Source organism: Panthera uncia (assembly GCF_023721935.1).
Source record: "Panthera uncia isolate 11264 chromosome A1 unlocalized genomic scaffold, Puncia_PCG_1.0 HiC_scaffold_17, whole genome shotgun sequence".
NCBI classification, from domain to species: Eukaryota; Metazoa; Chordata; class Mammalia; order Carnivora; family Felidae; genus Panthera; species Panthera uncia.
Genome location: NW_026057577.1, coordinates 58,399,791 through 58,427,712, shown reverse-complemented (window position 1 = coordinate 58,427,712; position 27,922 = coordinate 58,399,791). Strand labels below are relative to the sequence as shown.

Below are 27,922 nucleotides of genomic sequence, written 5' to 3'. Positions count from 1 at the left end.
ACCCTCTCTCTATCAAATGCTGGTCTTACAGGCTTCGGAGCACATAACACTCTGAAATTACATTAGTCAGTTACTTACGTATATGTTAATTGACTGACTGTTCTTGGTTTAGAATGTAATCCACAGTTAACATTACCGTTCAGTGTTACATTTCAACTCTCTAGAATTGTGCTTGGCATTTAATAGGTACTCAGCAAAAAAAAAGTTGCATAACCAAATGATTCCATAACCAGATTCCTTACCTTTTGTTATATTTTGTTATTAACCATTTGTTAATATATCCTTTTCCATTGAGTCTTTTCATTTCATGACTACTTGCAATTTAGAGTACTTTGTTAGCCACATTTTACAGAATCTAAAATGACATGCTAGGAAAAGCAGCTTTTGAACTGAAGGGTAAGGAGGTTTGAGTATGAGTATTTAAATTTTGTCACAGGTAAAAATGCTTAATCAAGGGTAAGGGCTCTCATAGAACTACAGATAACACATCTGCTTTTGTGACAGAAAGCAAGGGGCCAGCTACTCTTACTATCTTCTTTAGTAGGACAGGTGTCATACATTTATTATAACTTCATCAATACACTCATACTCATAAGTATTTAAATTTGTACTGTTCACGTGTTCAGTAGATTTTGCTTTGTTCTGAAAATGCTTGATTTTCATTCTACATTTGGTAGTTCACCAAAAAACTGCTTATGAATTTGGTAACATGTTTATTTCTATTATTACTGGAATCACTTTGTAATCTGAATTTTGGAGGGCATTAACTCACTAACTTAACTGATTATATACTTTTATAGTACTGGCAGTGGGAAGGTACTTCTGTTAATATGATACAAAGTAATAGTTGGAATTTATTATGGTGTTCACCAAAATCAATATTTAATAACACCAAAACACTAATTTTGTAAGAAACTATGTGTTAAATAGAAATGATAGTGAATCTCAGTATCATGAATTTATACCACTTTGTGGGAAAAGAAGTAAAGTATATATTTAGGGGTTGTTTTTCCTTTGAGTAAACTCATTAGAAATCCTTTGTTTTTTTACAGAAGTAAATAGTCCTGTGTTTAAATGCCTGTTTGCTAACTTTTGGCTTGTAACTCATATTTATTTTATTTTTTAGGCAATAATTAATAGCACCATCACCCCAAACATGACATTTACTAAAACATCTCAGAAGTTTGGCCAGTGGGCCGATAGCCGGGCAAACACTGTTTACGGACTGGGATTCTCCTCTGAGCATCATCTTTCAAAAGTAAGTTAACTCATTAGATTACGTGGAAATCTTCATCTTCAAATCATAGGTCTTAAATATATAATAGCAAATGAAAAGTGTAAAATATAGGAGAAATTTAATACTGTAGAACAATTACAGTGATTTTAAAGCAAGAAGTGAGAGATCATTGGATTTCACTGTCAATTGGGAAATAATTTATGCACATTAAAAACGGTCACCATTGATAGAGAAGTATTTGGGTGGTTAACTCTCTGTATGATAGTTCACATAACAGTTGGGGATTATCACTTCTGAATGGACTTTGCCCAGGGATTAGCACCTTAGTGGAGATGGTCTGCAAGAAGGTAAACAGCAAGCTCTTCTGAATTGTGAAAACGTAAGCTGATAGTGATACAGATTTCAGCTTTTTGACATGACAGCAGGCACTTAAGAATTACTTTGTTTAGGGAAAATGGTGCTTTCTCTGAGAATTACTTCAAACTCTGTAATAGAGGACAGAGTGGTGAGATCTAACAAACACATGAAGAGTTCCTGCAAGATACTGACCAAGTGAATTACTGTGGTCAGAAAGGCCAACAAAATACAGAACATCACCAGGCTAATTACTGGAAATAAAAGAGTTGTCCTGCGTACCAGCAGCAGCTTGCAGTGTTTATACCAGCAGTGCCTTGTGGGTGTCATCCACAAAGACTAAGGCAAAGGAAACTGTCTCAGGATAAGATACTGGTCAAGGAGATGAGGAGTACTCACTTGGCTCGTCAGATTTTATGCTCACCAGACCCAAAGATTTATTCTTTGAACTTCTCTATTTGAAATGTTCAATTAAAAGGATAACCCTACCTTTCACAATAATTTGATGCCTTTTGGGAGTTACAAATGTTCAGCTTCAGGGTCATCAGACTCTTGTAGGTATACACTGTTTATGTTTACACTGTAAGCTATTCATTACAGAAATCATTCTGATGCTTAAAAATAAGTTCTTTTTAAAAATAATCTTACATTTTTGTGAATATTTATTGACTCGTGGGTATAGTTAGATCAATAATTGAAGTAATCTTTGCTTCCATTTTTTTTGGTTGTAGACATTACTTAACATGGTTGTTTTCAAATATTTTTATTACCTTTAATATAAATTACAGTTTAGGGACCAATTTTAAGGCTATTTTAACTTTCGCCTTCATGATTATAAGTCCATTCTCTGTAGGATGATGAAAATGAAAAAGTGTTACTGATTTGTTTTCTGTTACACCCATCTTACTCTCTAAATACATTTCTTGGACTGTGGTAAAGGTATGAGTTCTAGATTCAAAGTATTTCAACATAGCAGGGACACAGGTATCCAGCTGAGCATTGCCCCTCCGGAAATAATCCCCGTAGGAAATTACACATTTGTTCTAATAATTTTGCCATTACTCAGATGGAACCTTTTTGGAACTTCCTTTTGGAATTGTCTATTAAAGTCTAGAGCAAAAAAAGTTGACATATTACCCTTGCTAAATTTCTTGACAGGAACTAAATTGTGGATTAATTTCTCAAATAAACTTGTATGAAATGATTTTTGGGCATAAGTAATTTTGACTGCAAATTAAGTTTTTGTCACATCTTTGAGGTTACTGGGCAGCTAGCTAATGTGGCAAAGTAATAGCTTATTAAATTCTGTCAGTTATACTGTATCCTTTCATTTCTTTTTTTTTTCCGAGAATGGCTTTTATATTTCAAGAATTTTTCCTCTTTAAAGTTAACATATACTTTTGACCAACCTTACTGATAGTGATTCCTAGTATTTTGAGGGAGAATCTACATTAAATAAACTAGACTTGGCTCCAGGAATTATTCACTGGACTTGGCTCCAAGAGTTGGTGATCAGTCTCTTCATAATGTTTTTGTCCAGAGATGACAAAATCATGATTTATTTTCCATGCTACCTTAAAGACCGTTGTTGCTGCTTTATAGACTATAGGGGATCCCAAGGAGTTTATAATCTTTTACATAAATGAAGCAAGCATGTAATTATTCTGGCTTATTTTATCATTAAAAACCGTAAGTGAATCAAAGCATTATAAGGGTTTTAGAAAGTCTGAAGGCAATTCTAGACAAGGATCTCTCAAAATAAGAGAGAGTAGCAGTATTGAGAGAAATGTTTGGTCCGTAGGGTTGATGTATGAGGAAAATTGCAACTGTGCTTGGATTGTTAGAGTGCTTACTAAGTTGTATTTTGTTACCATGGAAATGCAAACCTATAAAAATTAACAGTAGTGTGAGCCTTTATGAAGTTGAAAGAGTTTTAAACATTAACTATGTTGGAATGCTAGATGAGTGTAAGAAAAACTGTGTTCTACTTCAGATTACATTGAGAGAAATTAATTATGGTTTCCTTTTTATTCCATTTACACAAGTGTGAATGAGACCTTTTTAGCTTTGTGTTCAGATTACTTGAACAGAATACCTCCTTACTTGAAAAAGGAGTAGTAATATACATTCAGTTCCCTGATCTACAAGTTACAGGTGACAACTTTAATGTAAGAAGGAAAGTTGTAATGAAAACTTAAATTTTAGCCTTCTTCCAAATGTCCAAGCCAGGTTAGAGTACAATGACCTTTCCTTCCCAGTTTTCCTTCTCAATATCAAAATGAAATCAGGGTTGGCTTATGGGGTTTGAGTAGGTAACCATAATTTCGTATTTTAATTACCAGCTCTAGCTGGTGCTTTAAGTTGCATAGAGATTTTTGACTTTTTAATTTGATTATTGTGTAGCCTTAACTTACTCTGAGAATAATGTAAACTAGTTTCCACTTCCAAAGCAGTAATAGATAATCTTTGTGGCTCTGACATTTCTAGATTACTATGGATTTGTAGGAATTAGCATTTTATGTACCATAGTTTGTTGTTGTTGTTACCAATTTTAAAGACCTTTGTGGAGTTCGTGTTATTCCTCTCTGCTGTTGTACATTAGCTGTTTAAGAATCTTTGGAAATGAAGTTTTAGTAATGCCATTTAGCGATAATAGTAAATGTTGCCATTTATATTGTTGAAAATAAAAAGCCTCACATAATATGAGAGTTTATGTTCCAGTAAAAGTTAAAAGCACACTCCAAATACCGAGATGTGTATGAGTAAATACCTAAAAGATTCATTTTTTTCCCTGTGATAAACAAAGTATGCTAATCTTTACTGATTCCACTCCCATCCTATACTCTGCACCTTGGTCTTAGTAAAGTATATCTGAACACTGAGGAAGAGACGTAGATAAACTAGCTGACCTCAACTTCTAAGTTAGTTATCATGATGTCTTTGACTGCAGTTTGTCCAAGGAGTTTGTAGTGTACAGATAAGTGTTTGGTAGTAGATTTCTTTTTCCTTCATTTTCGTATTACACCTATAATTGATTTATGGCTACGTCGCTTGTGTTAAGAGTCAGTTATTCAGCAATTGAAAGAAAACCAAGGTAAAAGTGGGCAGTGAGACCTGTTTTTATTTTATTTGGTTAATGTATATAGTCTTTATACATTCAGTTCGCAGAAAAGTTTCAGGAATTTAAAGAAGCTGCTCGACTAGCAAAGGAGAAATCACAAGAAAAGATGGAACTTACCAGTACACCTTCACAGGTGGGTATTTAATTTCTATTCCTATTTTTGAGCCTTACTCATTTCCGATGGTATCCTTTATGCCAGGGTTACATTTGGGAAAACAATGGCAAATTTAAGGTAATTTCCAAAGTGGATATAGAATATGCCCTTCACTTAATCTGTAATAGTGGAGAAAGGTGGTTTTTTCCTGTATGCCAATGTCTGCAAGAATCTGGGGAGGAAATGAGTTTAATAATTATAACTCAGATTTTTTGATGTGCATATAACTTTAAAACAATCATGTGTAAAAAGCATAGATTGGCCTAATGTTTTATGTTCTGTGATGGTCAATCACAAGAGGAGACACAGGAGAGGCTCAGGAAAATGAGTTTATTGTACTCACAGGTCTTAGAAAAAGGCGGCATAGCATACATCTGAGGGGCACATAGGGAAGCCTCAGGGTGGTCAGGAGGCAGAAAGCAGGAGCATGGGAAAAGCTGAGGCTAGAGCTATATTGGAGTTTCCTTGGGAATGGCAGGGCAGGGTAGACAGTTTATTTGGCTTGTTGAATAATTTCTGTAGGCTCTAAACTTATAGGGTATTCCCTTGTTGCCTGGTATCTGGCTCTGGGATGATTAAGGCAGAGGAATTTTGCATCCTGGGTGTTTGGGCCAGATGAAGGAGGTATAGCTCTGCGTTGGTTAGTTTGCATATCAAAGGCATGCCCCCATCTTACCTCCTTGCTCTAAGAATTGGCTAGCCAGAAAGGTTTTTTTTTAAGATGTCAAAATGTCAAATACATAGAAAATTAAAAAAAACAAATCTGTTTTATTTGATTTTAGTCTGTTTTACTTGATTTTAAGTGTAATTAAATCTGACAGTTGGAACATCTTTATACTTAGTACTGAGACCCAAACAATTTTCCTTTAACAATTGATTTAATACTGTGACTTGCCCATCATAATCTTCCTTCATTTGGAAATTAATTAGATCTCCGAGTTAAGTTCCTTAAATACTCCTATTTCAGTACTTTTACAGAGGTTTTAATGTACATGGTATGATTCAACTTTTTTAATAGGCTTTTCTAAAATTAATTTTCAGGGATGCCTAGGTGGTTTAACCAGTTAATGTCCACCTCTTGATTTTAGGTCAGGTTTTGATCTCACAGTTCGTGAGTGCCAGACCCATGTCCAGCTCTGTGCTGAAAGCATGGAGCCTGCTTGGGATTCACTCTCCCTCTCTCTCTGTCCCTCCCCCCACCTCAAAAATAAATAAAATAAAATAAATTTTTATTTAAATTTGTGCCCTAAGTGTAGAGTTCAGGTTTGGGCTGGGTTCTTGTCTATAGCAGTTGTTTTTGAAGCATACTCAGGAGTTTACATGAAAAGGAAAAATCAGATGTTATAAATGTTTCTCTGGAATATTGTCAGTAGTAGCAGATTTACATAAAACTTGAGGAAGTAAATTGGAGTTGCCTGGGAATTTAGTGACTAGCCATTTTTGAAATTTTTTTGCTCTTCACCTTCCACCTCACACCTGGCACCCCACTGGGTTTTGATAAACCCTACTGGTATAAAGAGTTGGGTGGGTTTTTTTGGTTTTGTTTTGTTTTGTTTTTACAGAAAAAGAGAGCTCTGTTAACTATGCTTAAAGTACATATTTCCTCATAGATTAAAGGTGTGCCAAGGCTCCATTGTACCTCCTCAACATTTGCATTGACCTGGAATAACATGAATGATCATTTTAAAACTTGCGTTGAATCTCTTTTCCCTAAGTGCTACGGGAGTTAGAGTATGCTTTTCATAAAAACCTATTTAAAGTTTAGTACCAATACATGTTGGGAACTCCAGGTCCTCAGGTGAATGATTCTAGCATTGTAAGAGGATATTACAGCACATGCAGTTAGAGAATAAGCAAAGGACTCCAATAAAATTATAATTGATTACAGTTGGCCGTTGTACTTAGTTCTTGTTTCTCTGATCATAACATGTCTTTATTTAATCGGCCATGAGCAAGTTGCTGGTAAGATATCTGCCCCTCTTTGGTGGTAGGAATGTCTTTAAGCCTTCACTTTCATCAAAAGAGTATATCCAAGATGTTTATATATGGAAAATACTATGAAATAGAAGGACTAAAAAAGATCTTAAGTTCATCAGTATTTGAGAGCCAAAATACACTGACCTTAAGTTGTCTTTTCAAAACATTTGAAGTCTGGTTGCTAATTTGATGTACAAAGCAGAGTAATATTTTAAAAAAATATACTTATTTTCATTTCCATTTTCTCCCCCTCCTTTTTGTGACATTCTCTTACATATGTCATTAATATCTCTGTTTTACTTTGAAATATATGACTGCTGGCCACTCTGATTATACTCATCTGGAGAGTAGAGTTTGATTCTCCCTGATTTAACCTAACCTGCTAAATTAACACTCTGCCTGAAGAATAGACTACTACTCAGGAATTAAGGGGATCAAGAAGTTAAATGGAATAATTGATAGTGGTAGTCACTCAGTTGGTCATAGCTCTTGAGGAGTATGGGTTTTCAAGTCAGACAAACTTGTACATAATTTTTTTTTTTTTTTTGTCACTATGTGATCTTGGGAATATGGCTTCACCTAGGTCTGTTCATACATGTGTAACATGGCAATTACATACTTACACTACAGGATTGTTGGAGAGGATAAATATGGTAATGGCAGTGTCTAATGATAATGGCACTAATGTAGGTTTTATAGCCTGTCTTTTTTTAATCTGGGCTCCAGCCCTTACTAGTTTTTGTTTTTTGTTTTTTGTTTTTTGTTTTTTTTAATTTAGGCAAGTTATTTTTTTAATATATAAAATGAGAATAACAGTATCTCCTAAAACTAATATAATACTGTATGTTAATTATACTGGAATTAAAATTAAAAACTTGATGGAAAAAAAAGAAACAGTATCTCCTTGGAGGGTTGTTGTGAGAATTAAATGAGGATTACAAAGTGCTTATTATATAGTAAGTGCTTAAGTGCTAACAGCTGTTATTGGTGATGTGGCCTGCATCAGAGTACCCTGGAAAACTTATCAGAACACAAAATGCTGAGTCCTACTCCTGGCATGTCTGATTTAGTACGGCTGAGATGGGGCCTGAGAATTTACGTTTCTGATGACAGCATTCCAGGAGATGTGATCTGGGGACCACACTTTGAGAAGCAGTGCTGTAGACAAACTATTCCTCATCCCTAAGGGCATGTGATGAAGAGAGTCGGGCATTTAGAACCGAGTTAGCTGCTTCCCCATTCTTAAATTCTTGGGCTAAGTTTGTACACTTGATAGAATGTGTGGTCATGTCAGATAGTCTTTATATTGTCTTTATCAGGAAAACATCTCCAGGAATAAGTTGAATCATGTATTTGTTGTTAGTCTGTTTCATGTCCTTCTTTAAATAACAGACATTAATTTAGAACTTCTCCTCTTTTGGAGATCTTCTCTTCTTGTGTTTCCATGGGAATCTTTTAATAATCTTGACATAAAATCAAGAGTGATGATTGGCTTTAAAAGGGGCTACATAATCAAAATAATGCAATTTTTTCTTCACTGGAGTTTAGAAAAAAATAAGTTTTAGCTGACAGTTCACTAAGACTTTTAAATGGAGTGAAATATTAATGCATTACTTGTTTGTAGTCAAACAAAAGTTAGGTTCCCCCCTCCCCATATAAATTGTCAGGTTGTGTAGTATTGGATATGTTGTAGCCTCTTAATCTATATTTAGACTAGCTTTTTTCCTCAGATTTTTAAAAATTCACTTTATAGAAAAAGTAGAATATGTCTGTATGTGTATATTCAAAGAAGGAACAAAGTTTCTTTAGCTTTGTTATAAATACCATAATTTTTTAATGTTCATTTTAATGGTAAATTGTATTTACTCAAATGAGGCACTGTTTTTTTGTAACTGATTGTTAGTATCTCTGTGACTAGCTATTTTATCTTCTACAAGTCACTTGACCTGCCTGGGTAGTAGTTCTTAAATCTGTAAGGTCAGAGGTTTGAATTATATGATCTCTTTGGACATTTCAAATATAATAAATCTCAAATACTTCAGATTTTCTTAAAAAAGGATGTTACTTGCTATACATGGATTTTTTTTGAAAGGTGGTCTGTATTAGCCAAGTGTTACTACTATGAACTGTATTAGTTACATATCTAGCATACAAATATACCATTGGAATTAGCAAATGCCTATAAATTAATGTGATAATTTCTTACTATCACATAACAAAAGTGGTTTTACTGAGCCAGATAGCTCAAAACAATCTCAGGAAAGGTTCACTAGAATTCTCTGGATATTATGGTTTGCTGTCCAAAGTAAGGATGGTGGACTTAAGAGTCTCTAATCCTGTTACTTGCCTCAGTGGAGTATTTATCCATTTCTCTATTGGGTTTACCTCCTAGGTGTTTGCAGTGAGAATAGAGAGGAGGAAATAGATATGACAATGTGAAATTGACCGAACTTGGAGGAAATACAGCAGTTGAAGGAATGGTGAGGGAGGCTGATAAAACAGGAGCTGGATGTTTTTGAAACTTCTATTGTTGTTTTGTAGCATGAACTTCAGAAGATTTCCACTTCACATACTGAATTTGTATCCTAATTGAGCATCAGGGGATGTGTCCTGTATGTAGTTAGATATTTTGAATTGGAGCGAAGTCTCAAGAGTCACCAACAAGTGAGTATAGTTAAAGCTCTAGGAGAGAGTGACATCATCCAGAAAGCAAGTAGAATGCAAAGATAGGGGAAGACAGGGTCAAAATTGTCATTTGAAGATTGTCACTTAAATTGAGGAGGATACAGGGAGAGACACTGAAAAGTGGTAGGAAATGAGCCAGCAGGAAATGTTAGCACAGAAGTCAAGAGAAGAGCATTTTCAGTTGGAGGCCATGATTTGGCAGTGTCAGAGGGGGGTTCCAGTAGGATGAAACTTAAGAGTACTTTAAACCTAACTGGAGTTCATTGGTAATTACAGGTGGACTGTTGGTGAAGAAAGGACAATGCAAAGTAGTTTCTAGAATTAAAGGAAGTAGAATTGGTGACTTTAAGGTATTCTTGAGATGGAAATGTTTGATAGTGAGAATAAGGTCACAAATACTTGTTTCTTTTCTATGAGGAGAATTAGAGTCAACATGATAATCTCTGGAGGATGTGAAGCTAAGAATATTTCTTTTATGTATGTGTGGGAGTGATTTGATTATGTTTTTAAATGTAAGGAAGGAGTCAGTAAAGGACAAAGAGAAGAATAGAAAGAATGGATCATTGATGGAGCATTGTGCAGGGGAAGGTAATGTAAGCGAGGAGGTTAGAGACAAATGAGCCACTTCTTCATCTGAGACAGGAGGGAAGGATAAAAATGAATTCAGATACAGGTAGGAGGAAGACCGAGGAAACTCATGCCAGTTTATTTCTATTTTCTCTGGATGGAAGAGTTGGGTCATTCACTGAGAGGAAGGACAGCTTGAAGAGAGAGGAGGCTTGAACACAGATTTGGAACAGCTGTTAGGTAAAGTAAAAAAGAAGAGTCCAGTGGGAGTAGTAAGTAAAATTAAAGCTTATTCAGTATTTCAAGAGCATAATTGAAGTCAGAGCTCCGGATTATTTTCATGACACTAATCAGCATACCTCACAGTATTTTCTCTCAGCACTTGATAGCTTGGGCACGTAAGAATAGAGAATGATGGTTCAGTTGATGAGAAATTGGAAATTGGCAAGATAGTTATTGTGGAAGGTAAAGGAATCCCCCAAATTGGGATGATGCTAGTGAGAATATCATTAAGGTGATTGGCATTCTGGTTTTAGGCTGAGTGTAGAGAGATTGCACCTCACAAAGTAGGATAATTGCAGAGGGCCTAAAGATACCAGGTTAAAGAGCAGGTTAGGTTGAGAGGATAGGAGGTTGTACAGCACCTATTACCTGTTGGAATCAACATTAGTAGTTGATAAGTTAGTGAAAAAAGTCAGTTTCGATGATGAAGTTTTTAAAAAATCCTTAAAAATTGTAAAATAAAATTCAGTAATACTGTGTTTTATGTATTTGCCAATATTTTTATTTAAAGGTCAAGTGTTCTCTTTGAATATGAATCTTGATTGGAATTCCATGTTCTTTCTGACACAAACCATGTTCATTAATTGTCAGCAATTTCCTGTTTTCCTTTAAGTAGAGCTGACTCTTGTCACTTGCAAAGAAATCTGAGTATGATTTTTATGTCATTTTTCTGATACTATGTGGGTAGCATATAATGTATGTTATGTAATCGTTTATTATATACAGCGACTTCAATAGTGGATTTTATTTTCTAGTCATTTACCTGTTAGTCATTTCAAAGCATGTAGTTTGATTTTCATCAAAATAACCACTCTAGGTTTGCATTCAGATTTTATTAATTTGTATAATATGTAATTGAACTATATAATGATATGAATACAATTGGCATAAACATGTTTGGGACAGATACAGCTGATTCTTGGTTATCATTTAATGCAGCTGGTAGGTACAAGAATATGCAGAATAGAGATTAACCCAGTAGCACTGTGCATCAGTCCATCCACTTTACATAGGGAAGGAAGAACATGAGTTAATCTAGAGTCAGGGTACAAAGAGACTCTGTGGTTGTCAGAAAGTGGGATTTCAGAGATGGTGACCAGGTAAAGGGAATGCTTTGTGATCGTAGACATTTATCTTAACCTTATCTTCCTTTATATATCTTTTTGCCCTTCTGTGTCTCTTCCCTAGCATTTTTTTCCGTATCCACAGCCATGGGAACTCAAAATCCTAAGGTTGTCCCTCAGTTTTTCCTGTCTGAGCCTCTGCCCAGAAAAGAGGATTCTCATCTTCATTTAAATACAAGCGACAGGAAATAGAATAAGTCTTCTTTGAATATTTGTTAAATGATTAAGAGAAGAGGCTCTGTTTTACTGAAGTAAGAAAGGATGAAACTGTAACAGGAATTTTAATTTAGTCTTTATTGGAATTAAAGGGAAGATGTTAGTGGTATTTAGTCTAGTGGGGAAGGGCAGTGCCATCACATCCTTCCGGCCCACCCTCCTACTACAGCACAGACACCAGAGAGGAGGTTGGTGATACTACCCTAAGGCCTGGAGAGAGAGCCCAGGTCATTTGTTTTTCGTGTTTTACGTTTTCGTATTTTATGTTTTACATTTTTCATTTCTCTTATCACCTTTGGTGTATGTATATACATACATACATATATCAAAGAAGGTATTGTGTGATAATTTTTTCCTTAAAATGGCCATATTAGCTTAAGAATGTCTTTCTAGGGGCACCTGGGTGTCTCAGTCAGTTTTAAGCATCTGACTTCAGCTCAGGTCATGATCTCACTTCGTGGATTCAAGCCCCACATTAGGCTCTGTGCTGACAGTGCAGAGCTTGCTTGGGATTCTCTCTTTCCCTCTCTCTCTGCCCCCTCCCCACTTCGCTCACTCTCTCTCTCTCAAAATAAATAAATAAACTAAAAAAAAAAAAAAAAGAATTAACAGCACTGTAGAAACAAAAAATGGAATGTCTTTTTAAAGACAAATTACCCTTTTTTTTCTTTGAAAAGTTTCTAGTCAAATAAATACATCTCCAAGTTTTTTATTTTAATATTTGAATTAAAGATAGAAAATGTTGACTTGATGGAAGGTACACCTTTAGGGACACCTGAGTGGCCCAGTGGGTTGAGCACCTGACTATTGATTTTGGCTCAGGTCGAGATCTCACAGGCGTGAGATTAAGCCTGCATTGGGCTCTGCACTGACAGCATGGAGCCTGCTTGGAATTCTCTTTCTTTCTCTCTCTCTGCCCCTTCCCTGATTTCTCTCTCTCTCTCTTTTTCTCTCAAAATAAATAAACATTTTTAAAAATTACACAAAATTTAGATTAAAAAAGAACTAGATGTTTGGAATATGTTAAATAAAACAACTGTGCTATTTTCAGCATATATGAAATTCCTGGAAAGTTTCACAGAATACTTTTCACTACCTGTGGGGCAGTTAAAAGTCAAAGGAATCTCATTTTCCTTTTATGCTCCTATGCACTGTTGGAACTCTTTCTTAGGATTTTATGAATTTTTAACCTGCTTTAAAAAAAAAACATGCTCTGGGCTTTTTGTTTTCACTTTAGATATAATGTCTAGGGTAACTAAATCTACCTTTCATTAAATATAGCTAATATTCAAGTTTTCTAATGAAAAGCTTGTTGAATTACGATACTGGAATTGTTGCAGCCTCGGTCCCTTTCTTCCTCTCCTTCCTTCTTCCTTTTTCTCCTGCCTCTGAAATGGTTTTTCTACTTCAGTAACATCAGCTTTCCTAATCCCCCCAAGACCCATGCACCCAAACACTCATTTTCCCCCGAAGGCAGTGAGAACCAGAAATCAAACAACTGTCCCTCTTTCTTCTCTTTTAATCCTGATCTACTTTTGTCCCTCACACTCATATCAGTCAATTCTAGCAAATCTCTAGGTGAATCCTTAGTTGCTAATGCTGGTTATGCCCTTTCCGGTTAACAACGTAACTTGTTTTGTTCTCATTTCCACTGAATCAACTTACTGTTTAGCTGATTGGACAGTCCACCTTGATTATTTTAGTTTGGTTTGGTCTTTCTTGGAAAGAAGTAGCTCTGATTAATTTCTTCTTGCTGCTTAAACTTCTTCTGGCTGATTCACGTGATCCATAATTGACCTAGAAGTAACCACCTTGGATATGGTTTTATGTTGTAACATTATCCTGTAAACCTTATTCTTGGACTGACCATCAATTACTAGAAACAAAGAGGATTTAGGAGAATGAAATTAAAGGTCAATATGGAAATTCCATTAATAATTGAAAAATAGTTAAGTGATAAGGTGGAATCAAGAAAGTAGCCTTTTGACTTTTAATAAGCTTGTATAATTAATAGCATTATGGTATAATGAGTTAAAATATTTACATATGAAATAAAATACATACAATTTAAAACCAGAAGCCCACAAAAGAAAGTTACCCTCACCACAGTAATATTTTCTATATTCCTAACATTTCTCCATGTGCAATATTTTTAGGTAAAGTAAATAAACTATCATAATCTAGATATTTCCTTATATTTACATATTTTTCTAATTCTAAGCATTTTCCTGTATTACACATATTTTTCTTGTTGGTTGTTTTTTTTTTGTTTTGTTTTGTTTTGTTTTTGTTTTTGTTTTTAAAGTAAACTCTAGAGTAGAGATTCCAGTCCAGTAGAGATCAGGAGTCATATGCTCTAGGAACTAAACCAGGTCAGGTACCTGTCTTGTTTTTATTTGAAGAAAACCTGTATTCTTTCAAGTTGGCAGATGGTGACCATACCTACCCACTCTCCTCTTGGACACTGATGTTTTCATTTTCTTCACTAGCATAGCCTAATATTTCAGTTGTAAACTTTCAGTGCCCAGAGATCCCAAGGGGTCCACAAAGGTGCACTTTAATGATCCCATGCTAAGATTGCCCCTGGTTAACAGGTTTGTCCAATGAGCCCTCATTCTGATCTCTACTAATACCAAATTTAGATAATCTTATGATGCAGTGACAATAATAAGTGTCAGTTTAAGCTGCATTTTAAAGTCCACTTGTTTTCCAGAAGAATAAATTAAGTTTGCCTTGATAGACAAATCTTAATTAAAAGTAGAAATAAGACAGAAAATTTTGTGAAGAAAAATAATTCCATTATGAGTAACAGGCAAGAAAAGCTGAAATAAACTCACTTTGTATATGTTACAGAGAGATTTCTGGCTGCTTTTGTAGATAACTCTGGAACTGAAAAGTAGGGCAGATAAAAAAATTAAAACTTGATTTCTTTCTTCCCTTTGCCTTCCTACTTCCCCAAGTAAAATCACATTTTCTTCCATTTTTGTGCTATCTTCTTTTTCTTCAGTAATTCTTTGAATATCTTTTCTTCTAACCAATTAATTGCTTATATAAACCCAAAAGCTTTTCAATTCTTTGAAACTACATTTCTAAATTGTGTTATCTTTACATTTCTAAATTGTATTGTTTCAGATAGTTTTATGAGTTGCTTTGCTTTAAAAAATTTTTTCTCCTTTAAATTTCCTTTTTTAAATCTTTGACTCATATTTCAATGGAAATATGGTTTGTAAGTAAACATACATCAGAGTCACTCTTAACTTGAAGATAATCTTGTGTATTTTAACAAAAGCATAACACTTTTATCCCCTACCTCCCTTTTTTTAAAGGAATCAGCAGGCGGGGATCTTCAGTCTCCTTTAACACCAGAAAGTATCAATGGAACAGATGATGAAAGAGCACCTGACGTGACACAGAACTCAGAACCAAGGGCTGAACCAACTCAGAATGCATTGCCATTTTCACATAGGTACAGATTCAATTCAACCATCATGATTAAGTAAAATGTGTAAATATGGAAACTTACTTGGTTTTAGATAAATCTTGCAAAGTTACTACCCTGAGTGAAAATTCCAGGTCAGTCTTTTTTTTTTTTTTTTTTTTTTTTTCCTTTTTTACTTTTTTTGTTAACCTCAGAAAGGTTTTTATAATTTATAGTTTATGGATGGCTAGATGGACTGGAATGAACATTTCCTTTATGTAGAAAAAGGGCTACCTAGTTAATTGCAGCACAAATCACTTTTCAGTGAAACAATATCTTATTATAATATCTCTTCTACTCTTTTTTTTTTTTTTTTTTACCACAGCCGTAAAAGGCCTCTTTGTTAACCTGGTTTCCACTTTCATCTGTGTTCTTGAGGGTTATACATTTTTTTAAAAAAACAGGCTTCCTACTCTGAAATTAAGCTTTACCGTACTCTTAGAGGTGATCTCACCATAGGATTTCACAGAAGGAAACAAGTTATTGTCACTTCTATTAGTGTTAATGTCAGATTTAGATTTTGCATATCAACTAACAGAAGATAAATCTTCACATACTTCTGAATTTTAAAAGAATTTGGTACTTGAAAAAGATACAATGTATCTTAAACGTGTTCTAAACCAGTTACATTAATTATTTGCTATTCTGTGGTATTTTTAGGATGTAGGGAGGTCTGTGGAACTGTAGCCTTGCAAATGTAAACAAAAACCTATTAGTCACTGTCTTAAAATTAATTTTCATCCTTTGGAAACTTTTGACTAGGTAATTTTAAATAAAGTTAAGAGATGCACAACATAGGAAAACTATTTTCTTTTCAAGACCACTTCTTAAAAAATCAAATTCTTTAGCAAATTCAGAAAAATTGTGAAGTGATAGCATCCAAACTCTTCCATGAGAATTCTAATTTCTATTGAATTTGTTGACTGTTAGAGGCAGCATAGATTATACATATCAGAGACAAACATTGAGAGACCTCATGGTCAGATTGAGGAAGAAGAAATTAGTTACAGGTTTTTTTTAAGAATGTGTGAGGAAAACTATTTGACTTTGAGGTATTCTAATTTTGTTCCTAAAAATGCAGTAATTTTGCATAAAACAGTAGACATATCTTATCATGGAGATCATGCTTTAACTATTGCAGTGTAAGCATATTCTCTTTTCTGTTGTTACAAACATTACTGAACACATGAAAAGTTTTGAGTTTCCTGAAGACTGCATTTTCACATTGATTTATAAAGTACACACTTCTTTTGAATATACAATTAGAATTAAAGAGCAATGTGATTAGTATGTAGATTTAAAAAAATGCCAAGGGAAGGAAAAATTTTATTCCTATTAAATTTAGCAGACCCATTTCAAAGACTTAAATGCACTGCATATAATTACAAACTTGATTTCTTTGGCTAACACTTAAATGAGCCATGTGCATTGAATACTGTAGCTTTTGGAAATAAGAACTTTTATATTTAACATTTGTAAAAAACTGTTTCTGCATTATACACCCCAAATTCTCAGAATGTTTGTTTTACTAATCCTTTGTACTTGAATTTACTAACTAGAATTAGTCATCTATTGATTTTCTCTGTTCCTGGGAGTCTAATAGGACTTACTTTGATTTGAAGATACAGCTTCTTTGGTAGAATCTATAGATTAGCCATGGAGATATTTTGAGTTCTGAAAAGAATTTAACAAGTCATTTTAAGCTTTTAATTATGTTAAAGGTATTAACACAATCTTATAGTTCTCCTGTTAGAGTATTTTAAATATTCTTTAGTTTATAAGATTTTTGAAGATTATTTTCTGAACTGGTTTGATTTCCACCTGAAATAGAAGACTGAATGTCTTATAGCCAATGTTAGAATCCCAAAATAACAGAAGAGACCTTAAAGATGGTATAAACCAAGATCTTCCAAACTGGTAGTTTGAAATCAATTTAGGTTATTCATGGCATTCTGAGAAATGAAACATAATAAAATAGGAAACATCAGAGTAAAATTCACGTTAAAAGTAGAAACTTTATTTTAGTCATATACAGATTTATGTGTGTGCTCTGGATCATGGTGTAAAACATCCAAGTTTGAAAATGTGTACCTTTGACACATGAGGAGACTAAATCACAGAGGTTAGGTGAGTTGTGCTAGGTCACGTTGTTCAGTAGTAAAAACTTTAGTAGTAGTACAGATCACCTTTTGACCCCAGTAGGTACAGCCGGTTAATAGTGTATTTTAGCTCCATTCCCATAACATGCACATTGTTGTCAGGAAGTTAATAACTTCCTGTCCTAGGAGAACTCTGTAGACATAGGATCAGTGTTTCATGAATTAGAAACACAAAGAATATTAAAGTAATCTTCACTTAAATCTGAAACTTGTAAGTGTTTACACTTGAAACACTTTTTTTTTTCCCGTGGCAAAGGAAGACAATTAAAGTCTATGGTTTTAAGGCTTATTTAGGCTATTTTGCCTTTTTTTCCTTATTTCAAGAGAAAAGAATGAACAAAAAATATTTTGCCAGCATTTCTCTGTTCTGCCGTCTTATTGCTACATAAGGAGCAAAACACTCGAATGTCTATGTCTATGTGTTGTCCTTTGTAAAGGAAGGATATGGGGAACAGTGATCTAGTTAGTCAAGTTAATTAAGAGTTGATGGTGTAATAGCACGTAGCAAGACAATTTGTGCTCTTAAAATTCAAACTGTATGCCTAAATCTCATGAATTAATTAACATACCAAAAGAAAGCCCTGATTTTCATTTGGTCCTGAAAATTTTAGTAATGTTGCTACAGTTGGCTCTTTACTCTCTGTAAGTTTTATGTACTTTTTAAAAAGTACTAGCTTTAAAGATATAAGCAAGATTTTTTTGTTCCTCTTTAAACTTATACAATTTTTCATATGTATTTGAAAGAATACTGTAATGAACTCCCATTAGTGCATCACCCAGCTTCAAGAATTATGAAAAAATGGCTAATCTCAATTCATTTCTATCCCTGCACACTCTTCCACTTTTGTATTATTTTTAAAACAAATCTCAGACATAATTTCATCCACAAATACTTTTTAAATTACTTTTTAGCTTTTTAAAAACTTATTTACGAGGGTAGTACAGTTTTTTATATTCTCCAATTCAGTGGCATTATCAGGTTACCTTGAATTATTTACTCTTTGATTTGTAATTATACTGCTGAACTAAATTTTGAAATGTATGGGCTGTTAAATACTCCTTAGTCAAGTGCTAAAGTACTGTTTTATGCCCTTGCCATAACCTATGCAAAAACATTCTCACTGAGTAAGTTTCAATAAATTAATAAATTTATAATGTATTTATTTAAATGCTTTTTTAAAGTTTAGGGTGTGTAAAAAAGGGAGTTTGTGAGGATAAAAATATTCACTAATTTCTTTGAGGAAATAGCATTACATTTTATCTAACTTGCTATATTTTCTTAAAATATTTTTTAACCTAAATGATAAAAATCATTTTGGGACTGAGCAGGTATACACTGACCAACTGAAGTGTTCAGGGCATCCTTTGAGACCTTAGTCTTGGATTAGCTATATACTAAATGAAGAGCTATATGCTAATAGACCAGCATATACAATTGGGTGAAGGTTTTGTTTTCTCCTTCCAGGGAGTTATTGTTTCTTCATAACATTGACTGTATAGAATTCTGAAATTACTTGTTAGCACTTAAGAAGAAGAAAATATAGGATTTGTTTTTTTAAGATTTAAAGCTGTTTAAAATTCTCTTGGAAATAGTTAATTTTATTAGTGTCCTGGTGTTACAACATAATACTGAAAACTAAAACTTTTTATTTTGTTCATTGTAAATTTATGCTCCCAAATATACAGGAATATGTTGATAAATAAGTGCTGTTACCATATTTCTGAGAGTCCAGAACAGACATACACATGCATTAGTAGTTCGTGAAACTATTTTCATAGTGACGAATTTTAATAACGTTTTGGTTATCTTAATGGAAAAAAGATTCTTTTAAGCACTGATTATATTTACATTCTTTTAATGTTTCAATAATATATTCTTATGGTGCTGCCAGAACTTCTACATTTTGGGGGTACTGCATGTATCTTCTGTTAAAGAGATTTTTCTGCCACTTTGTGTGTTTCCAACAGATACTCATTAAAGGATGTATGCAGAAATATCACTCTTTAGTACATTGATTTTGCTTTAAATCAGTATAACTATAATTTTACTCAAATTTATGGAATCTGGGTGGGTTCATTTCATTCCTATTTAATAGATTAATTCATCCATTATCAGAGTTTCAGAAAGCTACTATTTTAAAACTGATGAGGGATTTTTGTACAGTTTCAAAAACTAAATTTCATTGGAAATGTTACACACAGTTTTACTTATATGTTAGAATTGTTAAGAAGTGCTTTATCTTGAATCAAATACAGTTTGTACTTACTCGAAAGATGATAGAAACAAGAAAAAAGTTTTGAGTTCTGGGGTTCTATACTCTCCACAGCTGTGCCTTCTGTCTCCCCCTCTAATGGATAGTAGGCAAAATTTACAAGATTTTAGTTGGGAACTAAAATAGATATAATTTCTGTGGCTGACTCTTGTTTGGATAAGATTTTGTGTGTATGGGGCGCCTGGGTGGTTCAGTCGGTTAAGCATCTATCTGACTTCAGCTCAGGTCATGATCTCGCAGTTCCATGAGTTTGAGCCCCGCGTCGGGCTCTGTGCTGACGGCTCAGAGTCTGGAGCCTGCTTCAGATTCTGTCTCCCACTCTCTCTGCCCTTCCCCTGCTCATGCTCTGTCTCTGTCTCAAAAATAAATAAAAATATTTAAAAAAAATTTTTTTTAAGATTTTGTGTGTAAAACTGGGACTTGAGTTCACAAGAAGTGCTTTATCATGAATATAATTATAGATGAAAATTTAAGTTGTAGGATTTCCCTTATAGTAACAGTAAAAATGACATAATTATTGTTATTTTTCCACCATTGAACCTCAAAATTTAGAGTAGGTTTTTTAAAAATTAACTAAGACAGATTATGAAAGATTGTAACTTAACAATTTAGAAATGTCAGAATTTCCTTTACCTTGATTGTGAACAGGTAGCATTTTATAAGAGGTGCTATAGTAATTCAGTAATAGATACAATTTACATTCTCTGGGAAGTGAGAAACAATGTATGTATTTTTGAATAACAGGCAATAAAAAAATAGAGTTTAGTGACCCGAAGTGTTTATTAGCTTTCTAAATAAGTATACTTAAATTTTTACTTTGCGTTTTTCAAGAACTAATCCTTATTCTCTTCTAACGTCTTCTAAAATATTTTGAAGAAAATGTGGAAATTTGCTGAAGCATTTTTTCAGGTATTAACACTTAATACAGGTTATTTGTAAGAAGAAAAATACTATTTATATGAGACAAAGACATTACTAATTCACCTCCATCAGGAATTAGTCCCTTCTCCTTCTTCCCCCTACCAGTATCATTAATGGGAAAGAATGTTTACCAGTCCATTCCAGTGATTGTGAGCTTCTATTTTCAAAATTACTAGCTGAAGTTAGAGGTGTGGTTATTCACAATGGGACAGATTGATCCTAGATTAACTATGATCTCTTCCCTGTAGAGGGCTTTTAAATTTCCTTTTATTGTTTCATTTCTGTTTTTAAAAGACCATAGTGGAGATTCTGTTGGAAGGGAGGTATGTGATATGGATAGTTCTGTTCTAGGACTTAGAGGAAAATGTTCTTTGAATTTGGCTTCCCATTTTCCCTCTTATTAGAGAAGTAAGGGACAAGATCAAGATGTGTACAGAGGCAGAGGTCAAACAGGCTATGTAAATGTGTGACACTTGTGGTGTGGAAGAAATGGTGAGGTCTGTAGTAAAGTGAAGTGTGCAAGGTTCATCTGAAGGTAATAAAGTTTTTAAAAAATAAGGTCACACAGAGGGGTGGGGACTAGATGACCCATCCGGTTTCTAGTCTACACTTTCCAGAGGAAACTTTGATTTACGAATGGTTTAACTCATGGGAAGAATTTTAAGCAATTTCTAGCTAGTAATATTTGTTGTTGTAATAACTTATAAACTCTTGGTGGAGGTATTTGGGAGGATATATGTGCAGATGAATCCTGGGTATGTCCTCTTTGGTGACATATTACTCTGACAGGTGTTCGTTCACAAACAAAAATCACACAGTTTCAGTGGCATGGTATATATATAGACCACTCCATGGTCATCAGATGAGGCTTCCTCAGCCTCATCATCCTGTGCTTCTGTTCCTGTTGCCCCAAATTGCTTGCAGTTCTCCATATAGCAGCAACCATGCTGTTTCTCATCTGCAAGTCTTTGCTTCCTTGTTTTGGGAATGTCCTTCCTTCTCTTTGCAATGGCCTTGTACCCACAGTCCATACTGCCTGCCACCCACCTCTGCCTTTAATTCAGCCACCGACTGTTTGACCCCTACATATCCTTCAAGCTTCAGTACCACTGCCTCCAGTAAACCTTACTCTGGTGCCCTCATGTTGAATTACATGTCCTCCTCTATTAAATCTCTATTACCTCCTAACTTAATATGTGGAGGTTAACATGAAATTATCAGTTTCTCCTGCGGCAGGGATTGTGTTTTATCCATTTGTATTCCTGGTGTTTAGCATGGTAGACAGTCAGTAAATATGAATGCAACAGTTTCCCTTACAAAAATTGAGTACATGCATTGAATACCCTTGGTAGGGCTTCAGTCAACTGAAGTTACACCTACAGGTTCAGAAAACTTTGAAACTAAAATATAAAACTAGCTATATTCTTTGAAATTCAGTCACTCTTAACAAATTTAAGTCTTGAGTTTAACTGACTTAGTCTAATTTTCTTCGAAATCTCCTAGTTTGTATAAAGAAATTTTAAAAATAGTGTGTTAATAAACAATGTTCTTAAGTACCTGAATAACGTGAAAGATGCTAAAATGCTTTATTGTAACAGAATAATTTTTTATCCTTTTGATAATAATTTTTCTTTTTATCTAAAAAGCACCGCAGAATGTTTCAGTGATGTATTTTTTTTGTAAAATTAGGCAATACTTATATTCTTTGTTTTTAAAACCAGTTGTGACCCAAATGTGTTTTTTAAAAATTTCATCTCTTACAAAGGTCAACACAAGCACTTATTATTTGACACAAAGAAGTGAATTTCAGGACTATTGATTTTTTTTTAAATTAAGAATTGTACTATGTACATTTCACAGAAGTAAAGATTGAGAGAATACATTTCATATGGCAATAAGCTCACAGTACACTGAAAAGTATTGTAGGTAGTCATGCCCTAGGGACTAACCTTACTTATAGGGTATATAAAATGTATATATGACTAACCAGTTAAATAAATGTACATTTTTATTTTCCATCATTTTGCCATTTTCCTCTGACAATTTAACTTGGCCGTGTATCCAGTGGAAACAAGAGAGTTAATTTTTATGACTGGACTAAACTGAAGTCTAAACGTCGATATTAGAACTTTGGAGATGGAGCGCTGGGTGGCTCAGTCGGTCAAGCGTCCGGCTTTGGCTCAGGTCATGATCTCGCGGTTTGTAAGTCTGAGCCCAACGTCAGGCTCTGTGCTGACAGCTCAGAGCCTGGAGCCTGCTTTGGATTCTGTGTCTCCTTCTCTCTCTGCCCCTCTCCTCCTTGCGCTCTCTCTCTCAAAAATAAACAAACAAATAGAACTTTGGAGGTAGAAGGAACTTTATATTACATAGTCTACCCACGTCATTTTACAGAAGTGGAAGCGAGTCCAGGGAAGGGGTATGCAGCATCAGTGTTTGCTAATGGCTAGATTAGAACAGAGAGGTCTCCAAAGACATTGATCATTAGGGTCCATCCTGGTTGAGGCAGCACTCCTGCTGCTAAACTCCAAGAGGGTTTGTTTTCTGTGTCACATTTCAAGATACTTTTCATCTGGATATTTGTCATTGTTCAACCCATATTTACCATTACTTGTTAAATTCATCTACTAGATTCTTAGCTTGTGGAGTAAGTCTTACTGGCTTGCATTTCTTGGTGTCTCATATAGTTTCAAGCCATTTAGATATGTAATAGATAAATTAGTGAATTTGTTGTGCAAATAAATGTGTGTTTTTACCATTACTGAGATGACAGAGAAGTTGGTACATCTTGATCATTACCAAGAAAAATACACCATATACTAGACAGGGCCGACAAAGATATTAATATAAAGAATAATTAGTTTAACCTTTTAAATTCTAACAGGATCCACTTAGCTATTAATATTACCATCAGTAATTTTAGTAACTACTTTATTGAGGTATAATTCACACACTTAGCCATTTACCTATATAAAGTGTACAATTCAGGAGGTATTTAGTATATTTTGTAGAGTTGTGCAGCCAATACCACAGTCAATTTTAAAACATTTTCATCATCTCCCCAAAAGCCCTGTACCCATTAGCAGTTACTTTCTTTTTCCCTTTCATGTACTCTCCCTCCTTCCCCCAACCCAAGGCAATCACTGATTTTCTGTCTCTGTAGATTTGCCCATTCTAGATAGTCTGTATCAATAGAATTATATATCTGGTCTTTTGTGACTGAATTCTTTACTGAGAATGAGTTTTTCAAGGTTCATCCGCATTGTAGAATGTATCAATATTTCATTTCCTTTTATTGCTGGATGATACTCCATTGTGCGGATATACTAGACTTTATTAATCCACTCATTAGTTGGTAGACATTTGTGTTGTTTTCACTTTTTGAACGTTACACCATTGTTATGAATAATGCTCCTGTGAATATTTGTGTACAGGTTTTTGTGTGGCTATATGTTTTCAGTTCTCCACATAAACTGTACAACTAGAATTGTTGGGTCATATGGTAATTTGCTGTTTAACCTTTAGAGGAGCTGCCAAACTGTTTTTGCAAAAGCAGCTGCGCCATTTACACCAGCAGTGTATAAGGGTTCCAGTTTCTTTACATTATCAGAAACACTTGGTATTAGATGTCTTTTTGATTATAGCTATCCTAGTAGGTGTTAAATGCTATCTCATTATGGTTTCAAATTGTACATATTTCCCTGATAGCTAATATTATTGGGTATCTTTTCGTGTGCTTGTTGGCCACTTGTATATCTTCTTTGGAGAAATGGCTACTCAGATCCTTTGTCCATTTTCAGTTGGGTTGTTTGGTCTATCTTTGTTGTTGGGTTGTAATTCTTTATATATTCCGGATATAGAAACCCCTGATCAGATAATGATTTGCAGATATTCCCTCCAATTCTGTAGGTTGCCTTTTCCCCTTCTTCTTTTTTTTTTTAATTTTTTAAAAAATTTATTTATTTTTGTTTTTGTTTTGTTTTTTTTTTTTTCAACGTTTTTTATTTATTTTTGGGACAGAGAGAGACAGAGCATGAACGGGGGAGGGGCAGAGAGAGAGGGAGACACAACCGGAAACAGGCTCCAGGCTCCGAGCCATCAGCCCAGAGCCTGACGCGGGGCTTGAACTCACGGACCGCGAGATCGTGACCTGGCTGAAGCCGGACGCTTAACCGACTGCGCCACCCAGGCGCCCCAAAAATTTATTTATTTTTGAAAGAGCATGAAAGGGAGGGGCAGAAAGAGAGGGAGACGCAGAATCTGAAGCAGGCTTCAGGCTCTGAGCTGTCAGCACAGAGCCTGCTGTGGGGCTCAGACCCACAAACTATGAGATCATGAGCCGAAGTCGGATGTTTAACCAACTGAGCCACCCAGGTGCCCCTGTCTTTTCCCCTTCTTGATTGTGTCCTTTGCAACACAAAAGCTTTACATTTTAATTAAGTCTAATTTACCTACTTTGTTCCATTTCTTACACTTTCGTGTCACATCTAAGAAACCGTGGTGTAATTCAAGGTAATGAAGGTTTACACGTGTTTTTTTCTGAGCGTTTTACAGTCTGAATTCTTACATTTAGGCTAATTTTTGAGTTATTTTTTTCTGTACATTGTGAGATAGAGGCTCCACTTCATTCTTTTGCCTGTGGATATCCACTTGTCCTGGCACTGTTGAACAGATCATTCTTGTCTTATTGAATTGTCTTGGCATCCTTGTCAAAAATCAGTTGACTGTACATTTGAGGGTTTATTTTTGAACTCTGAATTCTAACACACTGATCTATCTATTTAGGTTTATTCTTCCTTTTCAAGATTGCTTCAACTATTCTGAGACCCTAGAATTTCTGCATAAGTTTTCGGATCAGCCTGTGAGTTTCTGTAAAGAGGCCCATTGGAATTTTGATAGGAATTGCCTTGAATCTGTAGAACAATTTCATGGGTCATCTTAATGTGAAGTCTATCAGTCAGTGAACCTGGGATGTTTTCCTATTTATTTACCTCTGCAATTTCTTTCAATAGTGTTGTTTAGTTTTCAGAATGTAATTTTTACGTTTCTTTTGTTAGATGTATTCCTAAATATTGTTTTTTTGATGCTGTTATTGAAATTATTTTCTTAATTTCACTTTCTAATTGTTCATTCCTAGTATATAGAAATAAGATCGTTTTTATACAGTGATCTTGTGTCCCATAAACTTGTGAAACACATAATTTTAATAGTTTCTAGTAACTTCCTTAGGATGTTTATATACAAAATCATGTCATCTGCAAATATAGATAATAACATTTCTTCTTTCCCATCTAGATTTTATTTCATATTCTTGACTAATTGCCCTGTCTAGAACCTCCAGTATATGCTGAATAGAAGGGACAAGAGTGGACATCCTTGTCTTGTTCATTATCTTAGGGGGGGAATCTTTAAGTTTTTTATCATTAAGTATGACAGTATCTACAGATTTTTCATAGATGCTCTTTATATTCCTAGTTTTTTGACGTTTTTTTCCATTGATACTCTAGTTGGTTAGTGATTTCCTCCCCTTAGTTGGTAGCTTTAGAAATCTGTGCTTTGACAAATACAGCAATATGCTTTCCTTGTGTTTATCTCTTAAACGGTAATTGATAGTTTCTTTAACTGATAAAAGAACTTAATGGAGAGGAAGAATTCCTTTATAAAACTGTTAATATTTTTTATTTTATTTTTTTAAGTTTCTTTATTTTGAGATTGAGAGTGAAAGAGAGAGTGCGTGCCTGAGTTGGGGAGGGGCAGAGAGAGATGGAGAGAGAGAGAATCCCAAGCAGCCCCACACTGCCAGTGCCGCTGGAGCCCAATGTGGGGCTGAAACTCACGAACCTCAAGATCATAAGCTGAGCTGAAATCAAGAGCTTAACTAACTGAGCCACCCAGGTTCCCCTATCGATATTTTTTAAAAGCACATCACTAGGCTTTAGTTTTTCTATCTAAAATTATGAAACCTTCCAGTTTTCTAGCTTTTTATCTTTCCAAAGTATGTGGAGCAGCTTTTATGAATGGTGGTAGTAGGGGTACATTTACTTCCTTATCTGATTTTTGAGTGACTTTTTTCTTCATTGATTTTTTATATTAAGATAATTAGTAAAGGGGCACCTGGGTGGCTCAGTCGGTTAAGCGTCCGACTTCAACTCAGGTCGTGATCTCGTGGTCTGTGAGTTCGAGCCCCACATCGGGCTCTGGGCTGACAGCTCAGAGCCTGGAGCCTGCTTCAGATTCTGTGTCTCCCTCTCTCTCTGCCCCTCCCCTGTTCATGCTCTGTCTCTCTCTGTCTCAAAAATAAATAAACGTTAAAAAAAAATAATAAAAATAAATAAAATAATTAGTAAAAATATGCCCTATTCATTTATTTTTGTTTCATTGATTCTTTTATTTTTCTTTTCAAATTTTTATTTAAATTCCAGTTAGTTAACATACAGTGCAATATTGGTTTCAGGAATAGAATTCACTGATTCATCACTTACATACAACACCCAGTGCTCATCATACCAAGTGCCCTCCTTAATACCTATCACCCATCTTGCCCATGCCCCACACTCCTCCCTCCATCAACCCTCAGTTCTCTATCTTTAAGATTCTCTTATGGTTTGTTTTCCACTCTCTCTTTTTTTTTTTCCCCTTCCCATATGTTCATCTGTTTTGTTTCTTAAATTCCACATGAATGAATGAAATAATTTGGTATTTGTCATTCTCTGACAGACTTATTTCATTTAGCATTATATACTCTGTCTCCATCCACATTGTTGCAAATGGCAAGCTTTCATTCTCTTTGATGGCTGAGTAATAGTCCATTGTACATGTATACCATATCTTCTGTATCCATTCATCAATCAATGGACATTTGGGCTCTCTCCATAGTTTGGCTATTGTTGATAATGCTTCTATAAACATCAGGGTGCGTGTACCCGTTAGATTCTGTACTTTTGTATCCTTTGGGTAAATATCTAGTAGTTCTATTTTTAACTTTTTGAGGAACCTCCATACTGTTTTTTCCAGAGTGGCTTTACCAGTTTGCATTCCCACCAACAGTGCAAGAAGGTTCCCCTGTCTCCACATCCTCGCCAACACTTGTTATTTCTTGTGTTGTTAATTTTAACCATTCTGTCCCGTGTGAAGTGGTATCTCATTGTGGTTTTGATTTGCATTTCACTGATGATTAGGTATGTTGAGCATCTTTTCTTTTAGCCATCTGGACATCTTTGGAAAAATATCTATTGGGGCACTTGGGTGGCTCAGTTGATTAAGCGTCTGACTCTCGACTTCGCCTCAGGTCATGATCTCATGGTTCATGAGATTGAGCCTTGCATCGGGCTTTGTGCTGACAGCATGGAGCCTGCTTGGGATCCTCTCTCTTCCTCT

The 27,922-nt window shown here is 34.8% G+C and overlaps 1 protein-coding gene across 1 annotated transcript in view; it reads left to right on the top strand.

The window, feature by feature from the left end:
• The window catches only part of HOMER1 (homer scaffold protein 1), a 143,660-nt gene that overhangs the window by 52,303 nt on the left and 63,435 nt on the right, over positions 1-27,922 (top strand). Inside the window, exons 3-5 of the mRNA XM_049648580.1 lie at positions 1,127-1,258; positions 4,753-4,845; positions 15,044-15,183. Coding sequence (XP_049504537.1) covers positions 1,127-1,258; positions 4,753-4,845; positions 15,044-15,183 — 365 coding nt within the window. The remainder of the gene's footprint in view (positions 1-1,126; positions 1,259-4,752; positions 4,846-15,043; positions 15,184-27,922) is intronic.